This window comes from Bubalus bubalis, chromosome 13, assembly GCF_019923935.1.
Source record: "Bubalus bubalis isolate 160015118507 breed Murrah chromosome 13, NDDB_SH_1, whole genome shotgun sequence".
Taxonomy (NCBI): domain Eukaryota; kingdom Metazoa; phylum Chordata; class Mammalia; order Artiodactyla; family Bovidae; genus Bubalus; species Bubalus bubalis.
The window spans coordinates 71,637,568-71,661,847 of NC_059169.1; the positions used below are offsets into that span (position 1 = coordinate 71,637,568).

General features: G+C 38.8%; 1 protein-coding gene across 1 annotated transcript in view; it reads left to right on the forward strand.

Moving 5' to 3' along the window:
- Nucleotides 1–886: 886 nt before the first annotated feature.
- The window catches only part of SUCLA2 (succinate-CoA ligase ADP-forming subunit beta), a 45,614-nt gene continuing 22,220 nt past the window's right edge, over nt 887–24,280 (forward strand). The window contains exons 1-4 of the mRNA XM_006060837.3: nt 887–1,042; nt 9,430–9,610; nt 16,786–16,885; nt 17,070–17,232. Coding sequence (XP_006060899.1) covers nt 953–1,042; nt 9,430–9,610; nt 16,786–16,885; nt 17,070–17,232 — 534 coding nt within the window. The 5' untranslated portion in view covers nt 887–952. The remainder of the gene's footprint in view (nt 1,043–9,429; nt 9,611–16,785; nt 16,886–17,069; nt 17,233–24,280) is intronic.

Here is a 24,280-nt window from a genome sequence, read left to right on the forward strand (position 1 = left end):
AAAATCAATAACTTGAGATGTCTGTTCTTTAATTAGCAGTGACTGTTTTATGTTTAACTGCAAGGTCTTTTCCCCCAGCAAAAAAAGTCCTGTACATCCTGGCTCCTCTTTACCTTTTGGGAGCAGTTCCTCAGAGCTATCTGAGAAGTTATGTCCTGGCTAGGATCCTCAGTAACTAGTGTTTGATCATCTTCCCTTTGAGGACAGAATCATTCTGTTGTACGTATTCAGTCAGTTCAGTCGCTCAGCCCTGTTCCACTCTTTGTGACCCCATGGACTGCAGCACGGCCAGGCTTCCCTGTCCATCACCAACTCCCGGAGTTTACTCAAACTCATGTTCATCCACTCGGAGATGCCATCCAACCATCTCATCCTCTGTTGTTCCCTTTTGTCCCGCCTTTGATCTTTCCCAGCATCAGGGTCTTTTTTCCAGAGTCAGTTCCCTGCATCAGGTGGCCCAAGTATTGGATACTTTGGGATACTGGACAAAGTATGGGATATTTTGGGACAAAGTACTGGATATTGGATTTGGGATAAGGCAGTATTTGGCACAAAAACAGGAATGCAAGTTCTTGTTTTCTGAAGGAACCCCGTTTTACAGCTGAGGCACCTGAGACTCAGTTATGTTAAGATCACACAGGTAGTGGCCTTGATCATCTCCATTACATTTCGCTAGAAAAGCTCCGGGTTTCTGAGCGCCGACCTCAGGTCTGATGTTCAGGCTGCGGTGTCCAGTTACAAAGGTTAAAGTTTGCTCTCTGTCCGCCTACGCGAGCTTGTCAACAGTAACACCTGCGGCACTCGCCCAGGGCCACCACTGCAGAGTTAATCCGAGGCTCCGCCCCCTGGGCGGGGCTAGGGGCGGTGCGCGCGTAGGGAGCCGCCGCGTCTCCGGCCGTCTCGAGGTTCTGCGCCTGCGCGCGGCGCCCAGGGGACTTGGTCGGAGTGAGAAATGGCGGCCTCCGTGTTCTACAGCCGGCTCTTGGCTGCCGCCACCCTGAGGAGCCACCGACCCCTAACGGCGCTGCCGGCCGCCGCCCAGGTATTGAGGCCCTGCCCGCTCTCGCTTTGAGGGTTGGCAGGAGAAAGGGCGAGGTGGAGGGCTGGCTCCTGTGGGCGAGGTGCGAGGGGGCCCGGGGCCCGGCTCCGGGTCACTCCGCAGTCGGTGACATTGGGTGATAGGGGGGTGCCCCGCCGGAGTGGCGGGCGGCTTGCCCGGGAGTGCTGCCCGCCAGGCCTGCGAACCGGCTCATGTTTGCGCCTTTTTGCTGCAGCCTGAAATCTGCGAGGAGCTCCGGCTATCTGGCCAGGGCTGCTCACCTTGTTACTCAGAGGGCGGCGGCGGCGGGGAGCCCTCTTTTTGGAGCCCTTTTGGGGGGGGGGTGGGCTCCGAAAGGAGAGGCGGGGGCTGGGCACCTTCTCCTGCTTGCTCCTGCCTCCCGCGCGGTGAGCCGAGGCTTCCGCGGCTCTTTGAGGAGGAGGGCATGCCCTTCAGATACACTTTTGTGTCTCTTGGATGCTTCGCAGAACCAGTACTGCTTGCTGACTGGCCTTTCCTGAGACGAGGTCGGGAAGCTTCCCAGGTTGTTGTTTAATAGTGAGAATGAGATGATGTTCACCAGCTTATCAGTTGGGGAAATAAAATAATCTTTTGGATCACTTTTTTTTTTTCTGCATACACCATAACATCATAGCCTCAAAGTGTGTGTGTGTGTGTGTGTGTGTGTTTAAGTTTGTGTGTGTTTAAGTAAAAGTAACGGAGCAAGGGCTTGAGTGTCCATGGCACAGAAAGCCAAATTCTGACGGGTTGTTTGCAGTAAACTAAGGGTTTATTTGCAGGGCGCCAGGTAATTCACAGATCTACTGCAACTTGATCTTTCAGTTAGGAGTTCGTTTTTTTTTTTTTTAAGGAGTTGTTTTTAAAGGGGGAGAACAAAGAAGCTGGGAGTAATCATTGGCTTGTGTAATTTCTGTGACATTTCTGATTCTAGTATCAGGGAGTTGAGTTGTCTATGATGTACGATTCTCTGATCAAATGGTCCAAGGCTTGGGGCCTATTAGGTCATCTTTCCCTGAAGAAGCAGCCTGAGTTTGTTCTTTACTAATGGTAACTGCAGTAGCCGGTTTAGGACATTAATGATGTCATCAACACAGCAGTTTTAGTCATCAGACTCTGGTTGATTAGTGTTCAGATAGCACAGGATTGAGGTAGCGGGGGACAAGAAAGGGGATAAAGTTTTGGGTAAAGAGATTAATCATAAATTCTGTAAGGGAATTTGGTGGTAGGAGGCCTTGGTTTCCTGTGTGTTGGAGCATTTGGTGTATGCCAGGAACTGTGCCAAGCATTGTACATGTAGTCTTTCATTAGGCTTTTGAGCAACACTGTAAGGAAGTCGTTAATCTCCGTATCACTGATGGAGAAACTCTGGCTGAGAGAAGGAGTAATTTGGTCTAGATCACCAAGCAGTTGAGATCAGAACTGAGCCTTCATTCCGGAAGCATGTAGCTCCAAAGTCTGTGTTTGAATCTGCTCTACAGTCTTTTTCTAGAACATAAGAATTAGACAATTCTTCCCAATATATGTTGACACTAATAAACTTGTGGAAGGGTATGATTGGCTTCATAAGTCATTTCCAGAGCTTTTGGTTGTGTTCTGAAGTAACCTCAGACATGCTGTAAATGAATTTAGATATTTTTATTTTCTTTTTAAAGCTATTCATTCTTTCAATCTAGTGAATTCTGTGAATTTGCTTCCTAATAGGGGAAGTGATTTTTTTTTTTTTTTTTAGCCTTGAACTTCCTTCTTTTGGGTCTTAAAGGGTGCTGTCTGGTTTTTAGAAAATGAGATTTTGGTGAACAGAACTGTTTCCCTTCTAATCATTGTCTTTATACTTTTGGAAATTCCTTTAAAAGTCTTTATTTCTTATAGAGATGCCTGATACATTGTCTTAAACATCTCTTCCACCCTCACATTAAGAAATACAGCTTTGGAATTTGAATTCACCTTAGTCTAACCCCTTGTTTTTGTTTTTAATTTAATCTTTAATTTGTATTGGAGTACAGTTGATCTATAATGTTGTGTTTCAGGTACAGCTTAGTGATTCAATTATATATATATATATTATACTCAGTTATATTTAATATATCAATTATATACAGATATATATGTGTGTGGTATACATATATATATTCATTCTTTTTCAGACTCTTTTCCCATCTAGATTATTACAGAATATTGAGTAGAGTTTCTTGTGCTATAGAATAGGTCCTTACTGATTATCTATTTTATATATAGTAGTGTGTATGTGTTAATCCCAAACTCCTAATTAAGTGTTCCCCAACCTTTCTGGCACCAAGGACCAGTTTTGTGGAAGACAGTTTTTCCATGGGCTGGGGGGCGGGGATGGTTTTGGGATTATTCAGGTGTATTACATTTATTGTATACTTTATTTCTATTATTATTACATCAGCTCCACCTCAGATCATCAGGCGTTAGATACTGGAGGTTGGAGACCCTTGTCCTGATTTATCCTTCCTCCCCAAGTTTCCCCTTTGATAACACTGTTTTTGAAGTCTGTGAGTCTGTTTCTGTTTTGTAAATAAATTCATTTGTATCTTTTTTTTTATTCTGCATGTAAGTGATATCATATATTTATCTTTCTTAGTATAATAATCTTGAGATTCACCCATGTTCATGCAAATGGCATTATCTCGTTCATTTATGACTGAGTAGTATTCTATTGTAAAGATTTACCACATCTTCTTTATCCAGTCCTCTGACAGTGGACATTTAGGTTGCTTCCGTTATCTTGGCTATTGTAAATAATACTATCAAGAACATTGGGTCTAACCCCTTGCTTTTGTAGATGGGGACATAGAGGTACAGAGCTTAAGGAATCTTGTTCAAGGTCACCCATTGAGTTTAGCAAATTTGCTTAAACATTTTGTTCAGTGCTCTGACCTTCTTCTTGTTTCTCTGTATCTTTTGTCTAGTGTATATTTGATAAAAATAGTTCAAGTTATGAGCATATTAAACAATTTAAGATATCTTCTTTGTTCGTTGTGAATCATACTCCCTAGTAACTACACTTCCCCACTTTTGAATAAGTATTACTTACACTCAGTATGGGTTGGAGAGGTGGTGGTGGAGGAGTTTGGCCAGGAGTTGGTGGCCTTTTGGCAGGAGGAATCTTCTAAGTGATACATCAGGAAAGAAAAATGCATCAGTGTGGGGAATCTTTGTGATTATGCAGGGATTTGTATTACCATCATGATTCCCAGCTGATGGTATTTCAAGTTATAGCTTCTAGTGGCACAAGGAAAGGATTATCAAAATATTTCTGATATTTTAAAAAAACCTTAATATGGTCTGAAAAGCTGTCAGCAACACCTTATGAGTACTACTAATTCTTTTAGGCATTTGAAAGAAACCATAAAAATAAAGTTTTGTGTCATGGATTTATCATCAAGCTTTTTTGGAAAAATTTTAAACTGATAGGTATGTTTCAACTATACATTGAACACCCGTACTACCCTCACCTTCATTTAACATTCTGCCACATTTTCTTTAAAAATTTATGTTATTCAATTTTTATAATTTATAAAAATTATATCATTTAAAATATTATATATATAATATATATAACTTATATACATATGCTGCTGCTGCTGCTGCTAAGTCGCTTCAGTTGTGTCCGACTCTGTGCGACTCCATAGACAGCAGCCCATTAGGCTCCCCCGTCCCTGGGATTCTCCAGGCAAGAACATTAGAGTGGGTTGCCATTTCCTTCTCCAGTGCATGAAAGTAAAAAGTGAAAGTGAAGTCGCTCAGTCGTTTCCAACTCTTAGCGACCCCATGGACTGCAGCCTACCAGGCTCCTCCGTCCATGGATTTTCCAGGCAAGAGTACTGGAGTGGGGTGCCATTGCCTTCTCTGATGTACATATGCATGTATGTATAAATTACATTCATATATTTTTGTTCAAGTATTTGAGAATAAGTTACAGCTATCGTGGCACTTCATCCTTAGATATTGCAACGTATGTCTCTTAAGAATGAGAGACACAAATAACCACAATATAGTTATCATACTTTAGAAATATAAAATTGCCATAATACTAATATCTAATGTATAGGGCAGATTCGTATTTCCCCAGTTGTCCCCAAAATGTCCTTTTTAGCTGTTAGGTTGTTTTTTTTTTAAAACTGGGGTCAAGCCTCTAGTATATTTTTTCTGGTCTGTCTAGATAATTACGTACCACCTGGTGATTATGCTTGCTCTTAGACTTGTTGCAGCTGTTTATTTACACATCTGTGAACTCTGTGGTTGGGACCAAGTTGATCTCATTCTTTTAGTGTTCCTAGTAGTTGGACTATAAAGAAAGCTGACCACCGAAGAATTGATGCTTTTGAACTGTGGTGTTGGAGAAGACTCTTGAGAGTCCCTTGGACTGCAAGGAGATCCAACCAGTCCATCCTAAAGATCAGTCCTGGGTGTTCATTGGAAGGACTGATGTTGAAGCTGAAACTCCAATAGTTTGGCCACCTGATTCGAAGAGCTGACTCATTTGAAAAGACCCTGATGCTGGGGAAGATTGAAGGCAGGAGGAGAAGGGGACGACAGAGGATGAGATGGTTGGATGGTGTCACCGACTCGATGGACATGGGTTTGGGTGGACTCCAGGAGTTGGTGATGGACAGGGAGGCTTGGCATGCTGCGGTTCATGGGGTCACAAAGAGTCGGACACAACTGAACGACTGAACTGAACTGAACTGAGTACAGTGTCTGGTATATAGGCATCCAAAAACTGTTTCAGTGTATGACTATTTTTACCAAGCTTATGCTAGGTACTCTCCCTTGGCCCCCTTATTTTTATTATTTTGAGGTATAATTTCTGTACAGCAAAGTACATAATTTATGTATAACTTCAGTTTTTGCTGTTCAGTTGCTAAGTTGTATCCGACTCTTTGTGATCCCATGTGAGTAGCTAGATTAATTTGTATGTATGGATCCATCTGTGTAGCTGCCGTTCAAATCGTGGTGTGTGTGTGTGTATAGTGTTTTTAGTCTTCAGAAGGCACTCTCTTTATCAGTACTCAGCAACAGAAGGTAGCCAACCACTTATTCTGACTTCCATCACTGTATGTTAATTCTGAGTTTGAACTATATTTTAAAAAATCCTATAAGTTTGTGTTGTTGTGTCTGGCTTCTTTCCCTTAAAATTGTACTTGTGAGATGAATCCATTGTTGTGTGAGCAATACGTTTTTCCTTTTTTGCTCTTGATTTTTCTATTGATATAGTACATTGTACCCATTCTTCTATTTTTAAAACAATTTAAATTATTTGTTTTTCTGTTTTGGCTGTGCTGGGTCTTCACTGTGGTGCTTAGTTGCCCCAAGGCATGTAGGATCTTATTTCCCCTACCAGGATTATTAAACCCATGTTCCTTGCATTGAAGGGTGGATTCTTAACCACTGGAGCACCAAGGAAGTTCCTACCCATTCTTCTGCTGATGAGCAGTTGGGTCGTTTCCATTTTTTTGTCTATTATGAATAACCCTGCTATATATGCCTTTTGATAGACTAAGCACTCATTTCTCTTGAGACTTTACCCAAGAGTGGGATTTCACAAGGTAGATGTACACTGAAGTTTAGGAGGTTGTTAGTTTTTAATACTAAAGTGAAACTAAATCAGGGAATTGAGCTACCAAGAGAAATTTTATCCAGGGTTTTAGCTTACCAAATGAATCAGAAATAGCTTGCTATTCTATATGATTGATTTGTTAGACTATTTGTTCTCAAACTGTAGAGTGCTTAAGAATCAACTGAATAACTTTACAAATGCAGATTTTTTTGAGGCACAGTCCAGAGATTCTGCTTTTATAAATGAGAGTAGGGCCTTGGAATCTGCATTTTGGAGGCATTCCTAGGGAATCTTGATGCAGGTGGTTCATGAACCCTCTTTAAGAAGCAGACTGTTTTCTGTGAGGCTATGGTTTTTCCAGTAGTCATGTATGGATGTGAGAGGTGGACTGTGAAGAAAGCGGAGCGCCGAAGAATTGATGCTTTTGAACTGTGGTGTTGGAAAAGACTCTTGAGAGTCCCTTGGACTACAAGGAGATCCAACCATCCAACCAGTCCATTCTGAAGGAGATCAGCCCTGGAATTTCTTTGGAAGGAATGATGCTAAAGCTGAAACTCCAGTACTTTGGCCACCTCATGCGAAGAGTTGACTCATTGGAAAAGACTCTGATGCTGGGAGGGATTGGGGGCAGGAGGAGAAAGGGACGACAGAGGATGAGATGGCTGGATGGCATCACTGACTCGATGGACGTGAGTCTGAGTGAACTCTGGGAGTTGGTGATGGACAGGGAGGCCTGGCGTGCTGCGATTCATGGGGTCGCAAAGAGTCGGACATGACTGAGCGACTGAACTGAACTGATTTTCTGTGAGATTCCTTTAAATTCATTTCTTATGATATTCTATGTTTCATATGAGCGTGTTTCAGCATTCTGTGTGACGATAATAGAAATGTACGGATGGATAACATTTAAATGTGTGATTCCAGTAGCACTCAATTTGTTCTGCCATATAAAGTTGATAGAACTGAATAGTCTGGAAAAAGGTTGAGAAGTGTGTCTGTGTGGTGTTGATGGTTTAAGACTAGGAACTTAGGGCAGAGTTTTGGGACCCATAGATGCTCGAGATCTTTCTGATTGCATCCTTCTTTCAGTACTTCTCATTGTTGTAGCCCTGCAACCAGACGCTGACAACTCTCATACTTCTTTGTCTTTCAACAGTGACTTATTCAGCTTGTAGAGGAATATCTTATTTCTGTTTCCTACTTATTTATTTTTGAAAAGATAATTCTTAACTCAGCCTGCGCCCCCCCCCCCACCCCCCACCCCTCCGCTCCCGCCCCGAGGGATGTTTTAGTGGAGAAAACTCCTGCAACTGTATAAAATAGCACTTCTTATTTTTTAATTTTCTATGTTTTTTACTCATTGCTGTTTGGTGTATATTCTTTCTTTATTGTTTATGCCTCCCCCAACCCCCAACATTCAAATACATACCAGACTGTAAGCTTTAGATGCAAGGGTTTTGTTGGGTTGACCTCTCTATTTCCAGTGTCTAGGTGCTCAGTGAGTTTTTGAGTGAATGAATGTTTTACATAGATTGAAAAAGGGAGGTTGGTGGGGCATTTCTTTCTTAGAAGCTTTGACTGTTTGTGAAGCACGTACACCTGAAGGGGTTTATAAAGGGAATAGTTTAGAAGGAATGCGTTAAAGATGATATTGCAGATTGTAATTTGCTGAGTATTCAATGGAGAGTTTCATGGAGGAAGTTTATTAAAAGTGATCTCAGGATCGATACCTGTGGGAGAGTGAAGGAAGGAGGATTGACGGCAACTCCAGTGCAGTGCAGTGGGACCTCTGCTCTTCCTGTGGGAGGTCTGCAACTAGGATGATCCTGAATTGTCCCAAATTGGGGTGAGGTGCCAGGTATTTGGGCTTCCCTGGTGCCTTAGTGGTAAAGAACTCACCTGCTAATGCAGGAGACATAAGAGACGTGGATTCGATCCCTAGGACTCAAAGATCCCCTGGAGAGGGCATGGCAACCCAGTTTTTCCAGTATTTTTGCCTGTAGAGTCCCATGGACAGAGGATCTTGGCGGCCTCAGTTCATAGGGTCACAAAGAGTCGGACCCGACTGACTGAGCGACTGAGCATGCACACGCACATGAGGTTTTTACATCCCTACCTTAACTCTCATTGGCCAGTCGTTGGCTATAGGCTGACAGTGGGAAAGGAGTATGACTTTGGGCAGAAAGGCTCCAATGAGGGGACTCAGCTGAGGCCTGTCGGCTGCCAGCCCTCCCAGCAGCTGGGGCTATGAATGCCTTGGTCCTGAGGGGGGATCTGGGTGGCACACCACGATGTGTAGTGCTGATGAAGTTGAGGTTTGAATTTTGAATGTATGAAAGATTGATGGTACCACATCATACAGGTGCCTCATATCTCGTGTTAGGCAATTTGTTGGGTGCTGGAGGAATGATGGAGAGAAGAAAGATGGGAAGGATTTTTGATTTGGTGGAAATAGGAGATTGGTTTTAGATCTGCAGAATTTGGCTTTGAGGTAGAAATGCTCTGTAGATCATTAGGGATATGGTAGTAAAGCTCAAATGAAAGTTAAAAACTAGAGATAATGAGGAAAAAGTTAAAACTATAAGGGTCGCTTTTGACATTTAGCTAGTAGATTTAGTTGTTAGTTTTGTGCTGTAATTTACCCTGAATATGGTATTTTGATGTTTTACTATGACAATTTTGTTATAGTTTTGAAGAATCAAGTATTCTAAAGTATTTTAAAGTGTTTTTAACAAGAATTCCTGCTAAATCACTCTTTATATAAATATGTCCCCAATTTCTCTAGGTCCTGGGAAGCTCTGGATTGTTTAACAACCATGGAGTCCAAATACAGCATCAACAGCAAAGGAATCTCTCGCTGCATGAATACCTGAGTATGGAATTGTTGCAGGAAGCTGGCGTCTCCATTCCCAAAGGACATGTGGCTAAGTCACCAGATGAAGCTTATGCAATTGCCAAAAAATTAGGTACTAAATTAAGAAATAGGTTCTCAGATAAGATATGAACTTTACTTCTGGCTTAATAACAACTTTTGGCTTTTCTTTTATATTTTTAAAAATAAGTTTTATTAATGTAAAAGAGAAGACAATTGTTGACATGCTAAAATTATTGAGATTTTCTGAGCTCCCATAGTGCCCATAACTTAAGAATCAAAGCTTCAAGAAGTTGAAGTCCTGTTTTTAGTTTTTTGAGCTGAAGTCCTTTAGGGAAGGAAATTCTGGCTGTGTCGATTCTTCAGGGAATGGTGAAAGATCTTAGCTGTTTATGTATTTGTAAAGAGAAGTCTGGGGCTTCCCAGGTGGCACAATGGTAAAGAATCTGCCTGCCAGTGCAGGAGACCCAAGAGACTCAGTCGAGAAGATCCCCTGGAGTAGGAAACGGCAACCAGCTCCAGTATTCTTTCTTGGAAAATTCCCCAGACAGAGGAGCCTGGCAGGCTGCAGTCCATGTGGTCACAAAGAGTCAGATATGACTGAGTGACTGAGAACACAAAGAGAGGTACAGTGTTTCCCCATCTTTTTTTTGGACATGAAAAATAGAGAATCAGAAGAAGAAAAAAAGAAGTTTAGCGTTAGAATGTAAGCTCTATGAGAGCAGGGTTTCTTTGTCTTTTATTCACTGATAGACCCCAATCTCTTAGAAGAGGGCTTGACACTTAGGTAATCAATATAAATGTTAATATTTTTAAATGAATTAAATAGTTCCCCATGTTTATTAGATTCTTTTATTGATAATAGAAACCTTAGTAGCTTTGATTAATTTGAATTTATGTTAATCTCAATTAAAAAATAAATTTGGAGTTTGGAAAATATGCTTTATATTTTTAAGGATCTAATAAGAGAACATGTTAATGAGTAATGTACTAGCTATACACTGCATTTTCTTTTAGTAGTATTTAAAATCACACCAATTTTATGTATTAATAATTATCATAATCTCTCTTGTATGTACATTTGATTAATATGCCTTTAAATGTGCTTTGGTGAAGACTTTGCTTTTATTATTTTTTTTAGGAAAGATGTGGAACATTTTAAACTGTTGAAAATTGTAAAAGTTTTTGTCTCTATACTTACTTGTTTCTAGGATGGGTTTTTGTTTCAAAAGTGAAAGCATGTAGAAGACTAGAAGGTTGTCATATATCATATGATATGTTTTTGAATGGGGCACTCTTGATATCCTTGTCTTGGAAGTATGATTTTTAATTTGCAGTTTTGTTTATTCTTAATCAGAAAAACAGTTCTTTTTATTCAGATTACAAACAAACTTCTTTTTATTAGTAAAAGTCTGATGTAAATTCATACTAATTTGGGGAAAATTTTTGTTAATTAATGGTAACCTGAAGTTTGAACTTGTCCATGGTAAAAGATGTACCTCATTTTAACCTTTAAAACATCATGTATATTAGGGGCTTTTAAGGGTCACGGCTTAAAGAAAACTCATGATTATATTTCTGTAGTATTTCTTGCAAAGGCACTTTTTAATAACTACCCTCTTGAGATTCAGTCTTAGATATGTGACCTAAATGTTAATTTCTAAAGAAGACCCAGATAACTAGGAAGCAAAAGTTTTTCTTATTCTACCCTTTTGTACTTAAGGATGAATTTCAGACATTTGATTTTCTTCTTTTAATTTTGTTAATTTTTTGAGTGATTCATTTTTTGTTTACTCGTTCTTTCCTTCTTCATAAAGCTGAAGGCATAAAGTGTTTTCCATACACTTTATGTGATAAAAAGGCCAGATTTAATGAAGTCAGTTAAAGCTAGTGTTTCTTTTTTCTGCTTCCAAATTATTATAATTGGTTTTCTTAGTTTTCTGTATATTTTCTCATTTAGTCAAATTTCACTGTGTTGTCAAAAAAAAAAAATCTATGTACAGACTTTTTCATAAAACAAGTAGGATTTATTCAGATGCCAGTCTCTTGATTTATTTACTCACTGTAAAAATCTTTAATGATTTCTAGCTGTGGAAGAAAGAATAGTTAATATGTAGGATATATTATAGCTGTGAAATTTCTGGCAAGTTCTCTGGATCCAGGACTTAGAAGTAGTAAGGAGCAGATAAGCAGCTCTGATTTTGAGGCCCTTGGAACAGAAGGCATCATGTTTATCTAGAAAGTGTGCTTTTGTCAAAGAAGGCTGCAAATGATGATTGTCATATGGAGCGGGATTAGTGACAAATAGGACCTTTAAATCTAAAGAATCAGAAACACTACATTTTAAAAGATGCATTTCATAGCTGTTTGAAGAATGTTTGAACAATTTTGTTTTTTGTGGTGAGTCATTAATATCAGAAGATACCGATTATGGGATGTAATTGTACAAGTTGTGTTATGAGGTGTGCTAGAAATACACCTGATTCTTTCCATCTAGCTAGCAATTTTCAGTGCTGATTTTGGCTAATTTTTGCTTCTCAGTTACTCCAAAATTCATAAAATGTTAATTCCCATTTTTTTTTTTTTTTTTAAAGTCTTACCTCACCAACTGATAAACTTAGGGCAAAAATGTGTTACAGATGTGACAAAGTGTTGCTTCCCTTCAGTCCTGTGGGTGGCAAGAGAAGTCTGGTTAGCATGAGGCCTGGGACCACTGAGTCCTGTAGCTGGTAACTCCTTCCAAAAGAGCTCTGACCTCTTTCCCCAGTATTCCCTACAAATTCTCTCATTTTCTGGCATGATGTGATAAAAGTTTGAAAACACTGCCCTAGGGGCAAGTTTTACCTATTGTGAATAATTGAAGTTAGGGATAGGAGAATGGTTGGAAAGAAATCTAATTCCAGTATTTTAAGACTCATAGGAGTCCATACAATGAAGGGTGATGAGCTGGAAGATAATGGAGGCATTTCTGGAATGGATTATCAAAGGGTTGTTAAGTACAGAGAAATGAAATAGTTATCATTTGGGGTCAGTTCTAAGAGCAGGTTCCCATCTCCTCCTTACAGTTACTGCTTTAAGAAAACATGATTTCACTAAGGCATTTGGTAGAATTCTTATGATTTCCCTGTTGATTGTAGAAATATAGTTTGGATTCTAGTATAGTTGAGATAGAATTTCTCTCTGGATAAATAAACATGCGGAGGGTGCCGATTAGTGAATGTCAGCCTGGAGGCAGATTTCTTTTGGCATACAACAGGACTTTGCCTCCTTTTCCTTTTACCCATGTCTTACTAAATGACTGTGTATGAGGAGTGCTTAACAACATTTGTGAATGACTAGACTCCCTCATGGCTCAGATGGTAAAGCATCTGGCTACAATGTGGGAGACCCGGGTTCAATCCTTGGGTCAGGAAGATCCCCTGGAGAAGAAAATGGCAACCCACTCCAGTACTCTTGCCTGGAAAATCCCATGGACAGAGGAGCCTGGTAGGCTACAGTCCATAGGGTCTCAAAGAGTCGGGCACAACTGAGCGACTTGTCAATGTCAATGTCAAAAGCTAGGTGGGATGGTGAATATACTTTAAAAATAATCTTGAGACACACAAATTTTGCTCTTGTCTGACTAGAGAAAGGGCCAAATCCAGTAAGACTGAGCTCTCTGCTCATTGTTGTATCAAGAACTCTAGCACAGTTATCTCGTATTTAGATGTAACTGTTGATTGAATTAATGGAATTGAATAAAATCTTCTTTCAATCATTTGTCCTCAGATTTATCTTCTAATTCTCCCTGTTTTGCTAGATGATGAGATTGTATGTCAGTACTTGTGTGTGTGTTTTTTTTTTTTTCCTCTTCTTTTGTTGTGAAGGACTTACTTAGAAGTAACTTTTGAAGAATCTTTTGTGCCCTTAAGGAGTTTATTTTCCTAAGAAAACAAAAATTGACACTTTGAGGGAAGAGCTTTCTGTTTTGTAAAATGTTTTTGAAGAAATAGAACTTCATTACTCTTACTTAATAGATCAGTATGTTAAGTTCCCAGCTTGATGAATAGGAATGTTTGAATTTAGCCCAGCAAAGCACCAGTTTAACTGTTGTCCATTTTTATATTACATTTATACTGTTTGGATTACAGATATCCTCTTTGGATTTAAATGAATATTTAAGTACTGGAAAACTGACTCAACAGGTAACCAGAAACAGGTAAAATGACTAGTGGCTGCTGCTTTTATCAATAATTTGGGCATGCACTCTAATTTGCTGTAGTCCCCGAGGCTACCTTTTGTCTTCTCAATAAGGAAATGATTATCAGTTTTAAGGAAATTTCTCAACTTTCTCTAATCTTTATCTAAAATTAGTTGTTACATTTGGGAATGGTGGGGACTGTGGCAAATTGAAATAATGTCTTATGTAAACAGAACACTTTTAGTCATTTCTGGGTGTAGGGCCCAGGATTTCCAATTCAGATTTTTCAAGAACAGTGGAAAATCTGGATTCATAAGAATTCTCTTTATTTGTAACTGTTCTTTTATTCATCATTCAGAATATATTGTGTACTAGGAACTCTCCCAGGACCTTATAAATATCACTGAACAAGATTCTGCCCTTCTGGAGTCTACATTCTAGTGAGGGAGCAAAACAAAAATAATAAACATGAGAAATTATGTTTGAAGGCAATGGCTTCTATAAAAAAAAAAAAAAAGATCAGGGTAAGGCGGATTGGTGGTGGGCAGTTGGAGTGTTAAGTAGAGTGATCAGGGTGAACCTGAACCTTCTGGACAATTTAGACTTAAAGAAAAACTGAAAAGGAATGGGTACCTCTCCTAAATGGATACCTGTATGCAGAGTATTCCAGGGAGAGGTTGCTGGGAGCCAGATCCTGAAGGAAGAGAGGAACATGCTCAGGACCAGAGAGACTAGAGTAGCTGGTGTGTGAACAGTGAGGGGGACGTAATACAAGGGGCAGGGGTTCTGGGGGATTACACGGAGCCTTGAGGCCGGTGTAGGGACTCTGCCTGTAACTCCCAGGGAAGTGGGCAATCAGTGCAAGGTTTTAGGTGGAGGAGTTTCATGCTCACTTTGGCTGCTGCCAAGAATGTCCTCTTGAGGATGAGGGTAATCTAGGTGAGATGTCATGGCGGCTGGGATCAGGGCCGAAACTGGAGGTGATGACAAGTTGTCAAAAGACTGGATATATTTTGAAAGTGGAACCAGTATGGATTCCTGACTGAATGGATGGTGGAGTGTGAGAAAGGACTTTTTTAAAAAACACTGCCTGGACTGACTCACAGGGTTGTCTACTGACTTGTGTACATTTCCAGTGTGAACAGATTCATAGCATTAGTGAAAATTGCTCAGTCTTGTCTGACTCTTTGCCACCCCATGGACTATACAGACCATGGAATTCTCCAGGCCAGAATACTGGCGTGGGTAGCTGTTCCCTTCTCCAGGGGATCTTCCCAACCTAGGGATTGAACCCAGGTCTCTCACATTGCAGGCGGATTCTTTACCAACTGACCCACCAGGGAAGCCCGAGAATATTGGAGTGAGTAGCCGTTCCCTTTTCCAGGGGAACTTCCTGACCCAGGAATTGAACCGGGGTCTCCCGCATTGCAGGCGGATTCTTTACCAACTGAGCTACCAGGGAAGTCTAAACATTTTGTAGTAATTGTCCCAGTGTAAACTTTTGATCATTTCTTATTTGATCACAATCTGTATTTGTTACCTCCTTGATCAGGTGAGGGTGCCCTCTCATTTGGCTTGGTATATGCATGTTAGAGACTGGCCTTTCCTGCTGGTAGAATTCCCATCTTTAGCCTATTCAGATACACATTTATGGAGTGGTCGTTACTTCCCAGGGACCTCTTCGTACTGAGGATACAACAAATAAGATGACAATGTCCTTAATCTGACCTCAAAGGGTAATTGTTTTTCGTAATGTAATAGTGATGTTACACTGCTGTAACAGTTTAACAGTGTAATTGAGCATGCATCTGTGCTCAGTCATGACTTTGAGACCCTATGGACTGTAGCCCACCGGGTTCCTCTGTCCATAGATTTTTCCAGGCGAGAATACTGGAGTGGTTGCCATTTCCTCCTCCAGGGGCTCTTCCCCACCCAGGGATCAAACCCTTGTCTTCTGCACTGGCAGGTGGATTCTGCAGATTCAGGCGGTAACACTGCACCACCTGAGTATGGGCAAAATACTCTGAGACGCGAAATGAGGAGGTTCTGAAATTCTGCCTGTCTTGGGAGACAGAATGCACCTCTAAAAAGTGTTGCTCTGGATCATGAAGAGTAGTACCTAAGCTAAACAGCTAGTTTGATAATTTTCTTCATCATGTTAGAAAAGGAAAGAAAAGAGATCAGTTTACCTGTTAAGAAAAATTCAATTATTTGCTGAGAAAAATGTCTTAAAGACTTGGAAGCATAACATTCTGGAATCTTTGGATTAACATGCCTTAATTCCTGTCACCCCCCTCACAACAGTACAGCTGGAGAGTGTCAGTGGGATGATGTGAGCTGGTATCAGTAGTGGAACTTTCCCTCAAAGTCATGGTACGTGTCTACTCAAAGCAGCATTTATACCTCAAAGTTTCATAGGATAGCAAGGTTACATATCAATAGGGAGGGAGGATGGAGAAGGCAATGGCACCCTACTCCAGTACTCTTGCCTGGAAAATCCCATGGATGGAGGAGCCTGGTGGGCTGCAGTTCATGGGGTCGCTAAGAGTTGGACATGACTAAGCGACTTCACTTTGACTTTTCACTTTCATGCATTGGAGGAGGAAATGGCAACCCACTCCAGTGTTCTTGCCTGGAGAATCCCAGGGATGGGGGAGCCTGGTGGGCTGCCTTCTATGGGGTCGCACAGAGTCGGACACGACTGAAGCGACTTAGCAGCAGCAGCAGCAGGGAGGGAGGAAACTGTTAGGAAGGTATTTAACTCTCAATTTTGTAAATTTAGTACCTTGCAGAGTAATTAATATTTAAAGTATCAGATAAAGGTAAACTTGTTTTCAATATGCTTAAGAAATGGTTTAATATGAGTGGCTGATTTTTTAAGTTTGTGAATCTTTAGGTGGTGAATATTTTAGTGTCCTAATCTAGAAAATCTATGTACGTGGAGTGCCTCATTTTTCAACATTGTGGGTAAATGGATCTTTAATTTACTACGTTTAGTAAGGTTGCTAAATATGTATGTTTAATAGCAAAGTATTGTGTGTTGTGTGCTGCTCCATGCTTCGTATCTAATAGAAGTGTTTTTCTTCTAGGTTCAAAAGATGTTGTGATAAAGGCGCAAGTTTTGGCTGGTGGCAGAGGAAAAGGAACATTTGAAAGTGGCCTCAAAGGAGGAGTGAAGATAGTTTTCTCGTAAGTTTTTTTTTTTTTAAATCATCACTATTAAAGAAATAATGAATATTATAAAAGATGCCCTTATTGAATTGATAAAAATATTGAGATTTAAGTAGTAGGCGAGATAAAGTTTTGGCTGTCATGTACTTATATTTATCTCATTTGGAGGAGAAAAGAGTTTGAGTTCTTTTTCTTATTTTAGTCCAGAAGAAGCAAAAGCTGTTTCCTCACAAATGATTGGGAAAAAGTTGTTTACCAAGCAAACAGGAGAAAAGGGCAGGATATGCAATCAAGTATTGGTTTGTGAACGAAGATATCCCAGGAGAGAATACTACTTTGCAATCACAATGGAAAGGTCATTTCAAGTGAGTAATTGTAGACATGATACATTTAGGATGATCTTATTACATTCAGTTTCAAAAGTTGATCATTATTTCTATTTGTATGGGAAAGATTAAAAAGGTATGGTCCATAATCTATTTGTGTATGTCAGGAGAACAATGTTTTTGTTTAAAAAAACAACATGATTAATGCCATAAAACTTAATAGAATCTTGTAATAAAAATTGTAGGTAAAACCATGCTGAAATAAAACCCACAGAATTTCTAAATTGTTAATTTGATAAGAGCAGCTTAAATCATCTCTGATGCACCTTTAGATTCCATAAACTGAGAAAATAACTTCTAGCACAGTAAAATAGTCTAACCAAAGAGAAAGTCTCTGTATCCACTAAGAGAATGTGTACCCCTGGCTTCATCTTTGTCTTTTTCAGCTTTTTGGTATTTTTGTACTTTGAGGTTTGTTTCATGATGACCTGCTACTGGGTAAGTTCAAGGAAGACATTGAGTAGCAAACAGTATGCTTCTACAAAACATAACCTTATTTTGCCTTGCTTTCTTTGTGGAACTTAATATGCTAGCAATGAATTTAAGGCATCACGGGAAGAGACATTTTTTTCGTAGATCCTGTGCTTGGAGAGGGTGTTGAGTCATTTTATAGTATAATTATCTGGCTTTCTGAGTGCATTGGTTAAGTTTTATGAGCTGAATCTGTGTGCTAACTAGCTTGTCTTTTGAAGACTGGGTTCATATTTGGTAGCCCTGGTCAAGATTTGATGTAGAACATCACTAAATTATATAATTGGTAATATGACAGAAATTTTAAGAGTCATGAAACTCTTTTCTTATATAAAATGTCTTTTAAAAAAATAGCTGTTTTCCATACTGTGTCTTTTTTAACATTTAATTAAGTCTTCTAATAATTTTTGAATGATATTATAAAATGTTTTTTGTAACTTTTAATTTTTATAAGAAAGTATTTCTTGAGGTATAACACTAGATGGTAGTAAAAACCCACTCAGGATATAAGATAAAAAGCATTGTTTTGTTTGGAAGTGATGTCTTTACCTCTAGGTTTCTTCATGTGATAGAATTTGCTTTTGTAAGTTGCCTTAGAAATCCCATGACAGTAATCTTGTATATTACAAACATTTATAAAAATTATGTTTTTACAAATTCATTTATGTTTTTCTACATTTTCTTTTCCTTTTCAGTGATGCTATATATCAACATCTATCATTCTGTTAGTTATTATGTTTTTACTTTTTGTTATAGCCAGGAACAGGATACATGTGCCTAAACAGTTTGAAATAATGAGTCCTGTTATATTGCACATTCAGAGTAGCTCATTTTGATGGGAATAAATGTAGCAAACTCAATGTGTTTTAAAGATACAGCTATAACACTGTGAATATGTTTTATTAAAGATATGTTAAAGCAATAGAGAAAATGATCAAATTTGAATTCATTTTAAGAACTTGAATTTTCAGAGAACTCAGAGTCTTATTAAGGAAAACTGTTTTTATTTCATTTGTACAAGTAATACATAGTTGTAGTAATTCATGCTAAAAATTCAGTAGTACTAGTTGAACCATTCAGCCAAAGACATTATAATGTAGTTTCATACTATCATGTTAGACCAATGTGGAGTTGGTTGGTGTTACTTTTGGGGGTAAAATGAACTATTTTGGGAATCCCTGTTGACAGTTGCTTATTAAACAACAAAAAATAAGTCAGCCATTTAAATTAAAAAGAAAAGCACATTTTGATTGAATTAAAGTCAAATGCTTCTGAGTTAATAGCTCTTTAAAAATTGATTTGGTTGCTTATCTGTTTTCAGGAAATGAATCATAAGCTCTACTGGTCTTCTTTAGTGTGTATCACATAAGGAAGCCTGAGCAGATATGTACCATAGGGTTGATGTGCCCCCCCAAAATTGATTTTAAGTTCCTCTTCAGTATTTTGGCACTTTAAAATTTCTTAACATTTGCCTAGTACGCGTTGGGTACTTTTGGGCTGAGACAAATCTGATTTAACAAATCATATTTGCTACTTAATTTTTCTAGTAAAACATTGCAGGCTGCTGTAAATGAATGGTACATTTAACTCTGTCAGTTTTTTTTTTTTTTACTTTCTTGGATTAGATATAAAATGTGCTGCAAGAATTCCAAATTTTATTTTCCATACTTTTATTTCCTTAAAAAGATATATAAAGTGGCTTCTTTGTCATATAATTTTAAATTCAGTTCCATTTTAAGGCAAAACCTTTCGTAAGACTGACAAGAAAAGAGAAATTTAGGCTAAGAATGTGAAAATAGCGTTATTAATTTATTTGAAATTATAATTCTTTGCCAGAACTTACTGTTCTGAAAGTTTATCACTAAAATTTCAGAGTTGAAAAGCAGATTATTTGAACTACCAATTCATTCAACAGGCATGACCATATGCAAAACTACAGCCATTGTTTTAACAGATCTCTTTCTTATTTTCCTATGTAAGCTTTCTTCTGAACAGTTGACTACAAATTTGAGGGTTTCTTTCTAATTAGTCAGGGAATTAATACAAAGAGCAGTTCACTTTCAGTTCAGTTTATAAGCAGTTCAGTTTACATATTTAATTTCTTCTGTATTTTTTTAGATTTTTCTCTAACTTATAGCCAACTCTTAGAGATCTAATCATTACTTTAGTGAGAATTTAATATTAACTATTTTCCCCCAGTAGCGCTGCATTTTATGTGGCTCTTCACTTCTCTTATTAGTAGATATGAGAAGAAAAGGACTGTAAAACTAAAATAAAATGTTCAAATAAACTCTAAAAGTTTATTTATTCTACCTCTTCTTTTGAATAAAATAATATTTGGGAGTTATCTGTAGATTAATTCATCTATATTATACTTCAGTAGCAGGACAGTAGTAGATAGACTCTTAAATCTGAATTTTTTCCTCTCTCTTTAGATCTCTGTAAAAGCTTATAATTATGAATTGCCTTTCTAGGGAGGAAATGAAGAATGCCTTTTCATTTGAAGTTTGTAGAGTGTTGAGGTCCTTTAATGGACCGGAACCTGGTGGTCCGAAGTCGACCGAAAAGAATGTAGAGAGAAAGAGGCTGATATTCTATGGTTTACGCAGAAAGCCAGTAAAGCCCCTGGCATGGGGCTTGCTCTGTTCACGGAGGCCTCAGGCGCCCTCTCAATGCGGTGAACGTGCAGAGAGCCTTCTTGAGGGGGTCTTAGAAGTCTGGGCAGGAAAGTGAACTCAGAGAGCCTCTGCGCTCCAAAGCCTGAGAGAGAGAGAGAAAGACAGACACGGGGACCAAAGCTCTAATGGAGCAGAGGTGTTTTAATCAACATGGTGTGGGCATATATACTGTAGTTATTCTCAGCAAAGATAAAGATTCAAATTCCAGACTTAAAAAACATAGGCGATCCATAATAAAGAGAGAGAGAGTTGTAAATAATCACTTTTACCATATGGTTCCTGTGTATGCCCCCTTTTAAAATTTTTTTATTTGCAATTTTAGTGTGTGATGTGCTCGTTTGACTATACCTTGTACCTGTGGATTATAAGCAATACCTGTAATATGTTTAATAGAAGAAGATTGTAAAAATTGTTTAAAGTGTCTAGAAATATAGGCAGGGCCATTGTCTGTTTTTATAGAACTAGGAGTTCCCGTTACAGCAAAACAAGCTAATAAGTGAGTTATAATGTGTTGTGTAGCCTCACCACGAAGAGGTGTGGCCCAAATAAAAGCATTAGGTTGTAAACCACGAGGCTTAATACCTTGTGTGATGGGTAGAGGTCTGTTAGGAGACGCCATTTGTTAGATTTCTTTTTTATAACAAAAATAGGAGAGTTCCAAGGAGAACAAGATTCCTCAATATGCTTTAATTCTAGTGTGTATCTATAAGTTCCTTAGCTGCCTGTAATTTCTCTTTCGTGAGGGGCCACTGCTCTGTCCAAATAGGCTTGTCATACTTCCAAGTTATTTTAATAATTATATTGTTTGTTAAATGAGCAGTGGCCCCCAGGAAAAATGTGGAATGTATATCTGAGTTTGCCATATCTTATATCTTTTTATTAAAAGCATATATCTAACTTTTCCTTAGCAACTATGAAGTGTCTTATATATTAGAATTTTATAGATTGGTGAATATATTTATTATAATATATATTTATTATGTATAAATATATTTATATATAATACATTATATAATATATTTATTAATAGTTTAAAATCTTTCATTTTTCTGTAAGAAAAACTTTTTGTAAGAGGAAGTTAATGTTCAGTAATTAATGTTTTAAAATCTTATTTTATTTGGAAATGACCTAGTTATTTAATAAACTTTTATTATTTAGTTTAGTACAACTCTAGAAATTTAAGTTATCCCAGTCTTAAGAGATTATTTTTTTGGGCTTCAAAATCACTGCAGTTGGTGACTGCAGCCATGAAATTAAAAGACGCTTACTCCTTGGAAGGAAAGTTATGACCAACCTAGATAGCATATTAAAAAGCAGAGACATTACTTTGCCAACAAAGGTCTGTCTAGTCAAGGCTATGGTTTTTCCAGTAGTCATGTATGGATGTGAGAGTTGGACTGTGAAGAAAGCTGAGCGCTGAAAAATCGATGCTTTTGAACTGTGGTGTTGGAGAAGACTCTTGAGAGTCCCTTGGACTGCAAGGAGATCCAACCAGTCCATTCTAAAGGAGATCAGGCCTGGGATTTCTTTGGAAGGAATGATGCTAAAGCTGAAACTCCAGTACTTTGGCCACCTCATGCGAAGAGTTGACTCATTGGAAAAGACTCTGATGCTGGGAGGGATTGGGGGCAGGAGGAGAAGGGGACGATAGAGGATGACATGGCTGGATGGCATTACCGACTGGATGGACGTGAGTTTGAGTGAGCTCCAGGAGTTGGTGATGGACTGGGAGGCCTGGCGTGCTGCGATTCATGGGGTCACAAAGAGTTGGACACGACTGAGCGACTGAACTGAACTGAAGAGATTATTATAATAATAGATTATTCTATTAAAATATAATTATTTTAAATAGAGTTTATCTAAAAGTTTTCATCTCGTTTATATATATATATATATATATAAAAAGAGTTACCTTTTTGTTGACAAATTTAGTTTACCTCAAACCTAGGCATAATAAAAGTATTATATAATGATGACTTAAGACATGTCTTAATTAGATTAGCAAACAATTATATTTAAATAAACATTATATTGAATATTTTTCAGTTCACGTGAATTTGAATTTAAATAGAGCTCATTAACTTCATATTATCTAAAAACAAAGCTGGTATATCGAGGGCAGCACTGCCAGATGTTGAGGGTTTGAGAGTAAAGATGGCATTTGCCCCAGGTTTTTGTTGAAGGAGACCCAGGGGGTCCTCTGCTTGGAGTTTCCTGGAATAGGTTTTCTTTCAATGTCAAATTGAGACTTATAATCTTTGGCCCAATGCATTTCTCTACAGCAGCGAGGGCAGATTTTTGGAGGTTTTTTATATTTTTTTCTTTTTGTTTTTTTTTTTTAAGCTTTCTTAGGGCCATCCCTTTTTAAATGGTTCTTATTTCCACATGTAAAGCATCCTTTATTTCCCTTTATTAAGGCAGCAGCTATTATTTCAGCTACCATTTGCATCTTTTGAATTTCTAATCCTAGATTGCCACAAGCCTTCAAATAATCAATAATAGTCCCTGTCTCATGAATTGGAGCTATAGCTTTTTGACACTCCTGTTTGCATTTTCATAGGCAAGTAATTTCTCTAGTTGCCTTTTGGCTGCTTCTCCAATTACAGTATGGGAAATAGCAGTTTGTAATCTAGCTAAAAAATCAGCATACGTTTCATTAAGTCTCTGAACTTTAAATAAGTGATGAAGTAAAGTAGGAAAGTGATGGGGCTTTCCAGCCATTTTACCCATGTCTTAATACTTACCGGCCTCAATAGGCCCTGGGGTTACTCCGTCCGAATCTGCATACGTGTACCAAGCTCCTGTTCTGGGCGCCACTTGTTGAGGTCCTTTAATGGACCGGAACCTGGTGGTCCAGAGTGGACCGATAAGAAAGTAAAGGAGAGAGAAAGAGGCTGATATTCCTTGGTTTACGCAGAAAGCCAGTAAAGCCCCTGGCACCGGCCTTGCTCTGTTCATGGAGGCCTCGGGCATCCTCTTGATGGGGTGAAGGCACAGAGCACCTTCTCGAGTGGGTCTTAGAAGCCCGGGCAGGAAAGTGAACTCAGAGAACCTCTGCGCTCCAAAGAAATAGCCTGAGAGAGAAAGAGGGAGGGAGAGAGAGAGAGAAAGAGAGAGAAAGAGAAAGCAAGACACGGGGACCAGAGCTCTGATGGAGCAGAGGGGTTTTAATCAGCATGGTGTGGGCATGTATACTGTAGTTATTCTCAGCAAAGATAAAGATTAATATTCCGGACTTACAAAACATAGGCGATCCATAATAAAGAGAGAGAGTTGTAAATAATCACTTTTACCATATGGTTCACAAGAAGGAAGAGGGTACTTATCACCGTATAGAAAAACTAAGGAAAGAAATGCCTGGATTCCTCAGCCCCTGGGAGAGGCTTGCCTCTCCTCTTAATTCCTGAATATTCAGGAATTAATAAGGAACAGAATTCCTGACAGATCCAAAACAGCACACAGGAAGCCTCCTGTTAAATGCTTCCTGACAGTAGAGAAAGTAAAAATTATACTTTTAATTTCAAACATTTCCCTTTACTTGGGCTTGCGTCTGTTTTCTTCTTTAGTTTCAGAAAGGCACAGTGAATTCTTCTGTTAAATTGTGTGTGTGTGTGTGTGTGTGTTGCAGTGAGTTCTGACACCAGGATACCCAGAGTTGAGCCAGACTTCACAGGTTAAGGGCACATTCCTCTGCATGAATGCCCTCAGTTCAGATATCAGTTGCAAGTTTAGCGTCCCCAGGTCACCCTCACTTCTGACTAACTGGCAACAAATTTAGGGATTCCTAGTATCCCTCAGGTTCATAGTTTGCTAGAATGACTCACAGACCTTAGGAAAATACTATATTTGTGATTACAGTTTTATTATAGCCAAAGGAT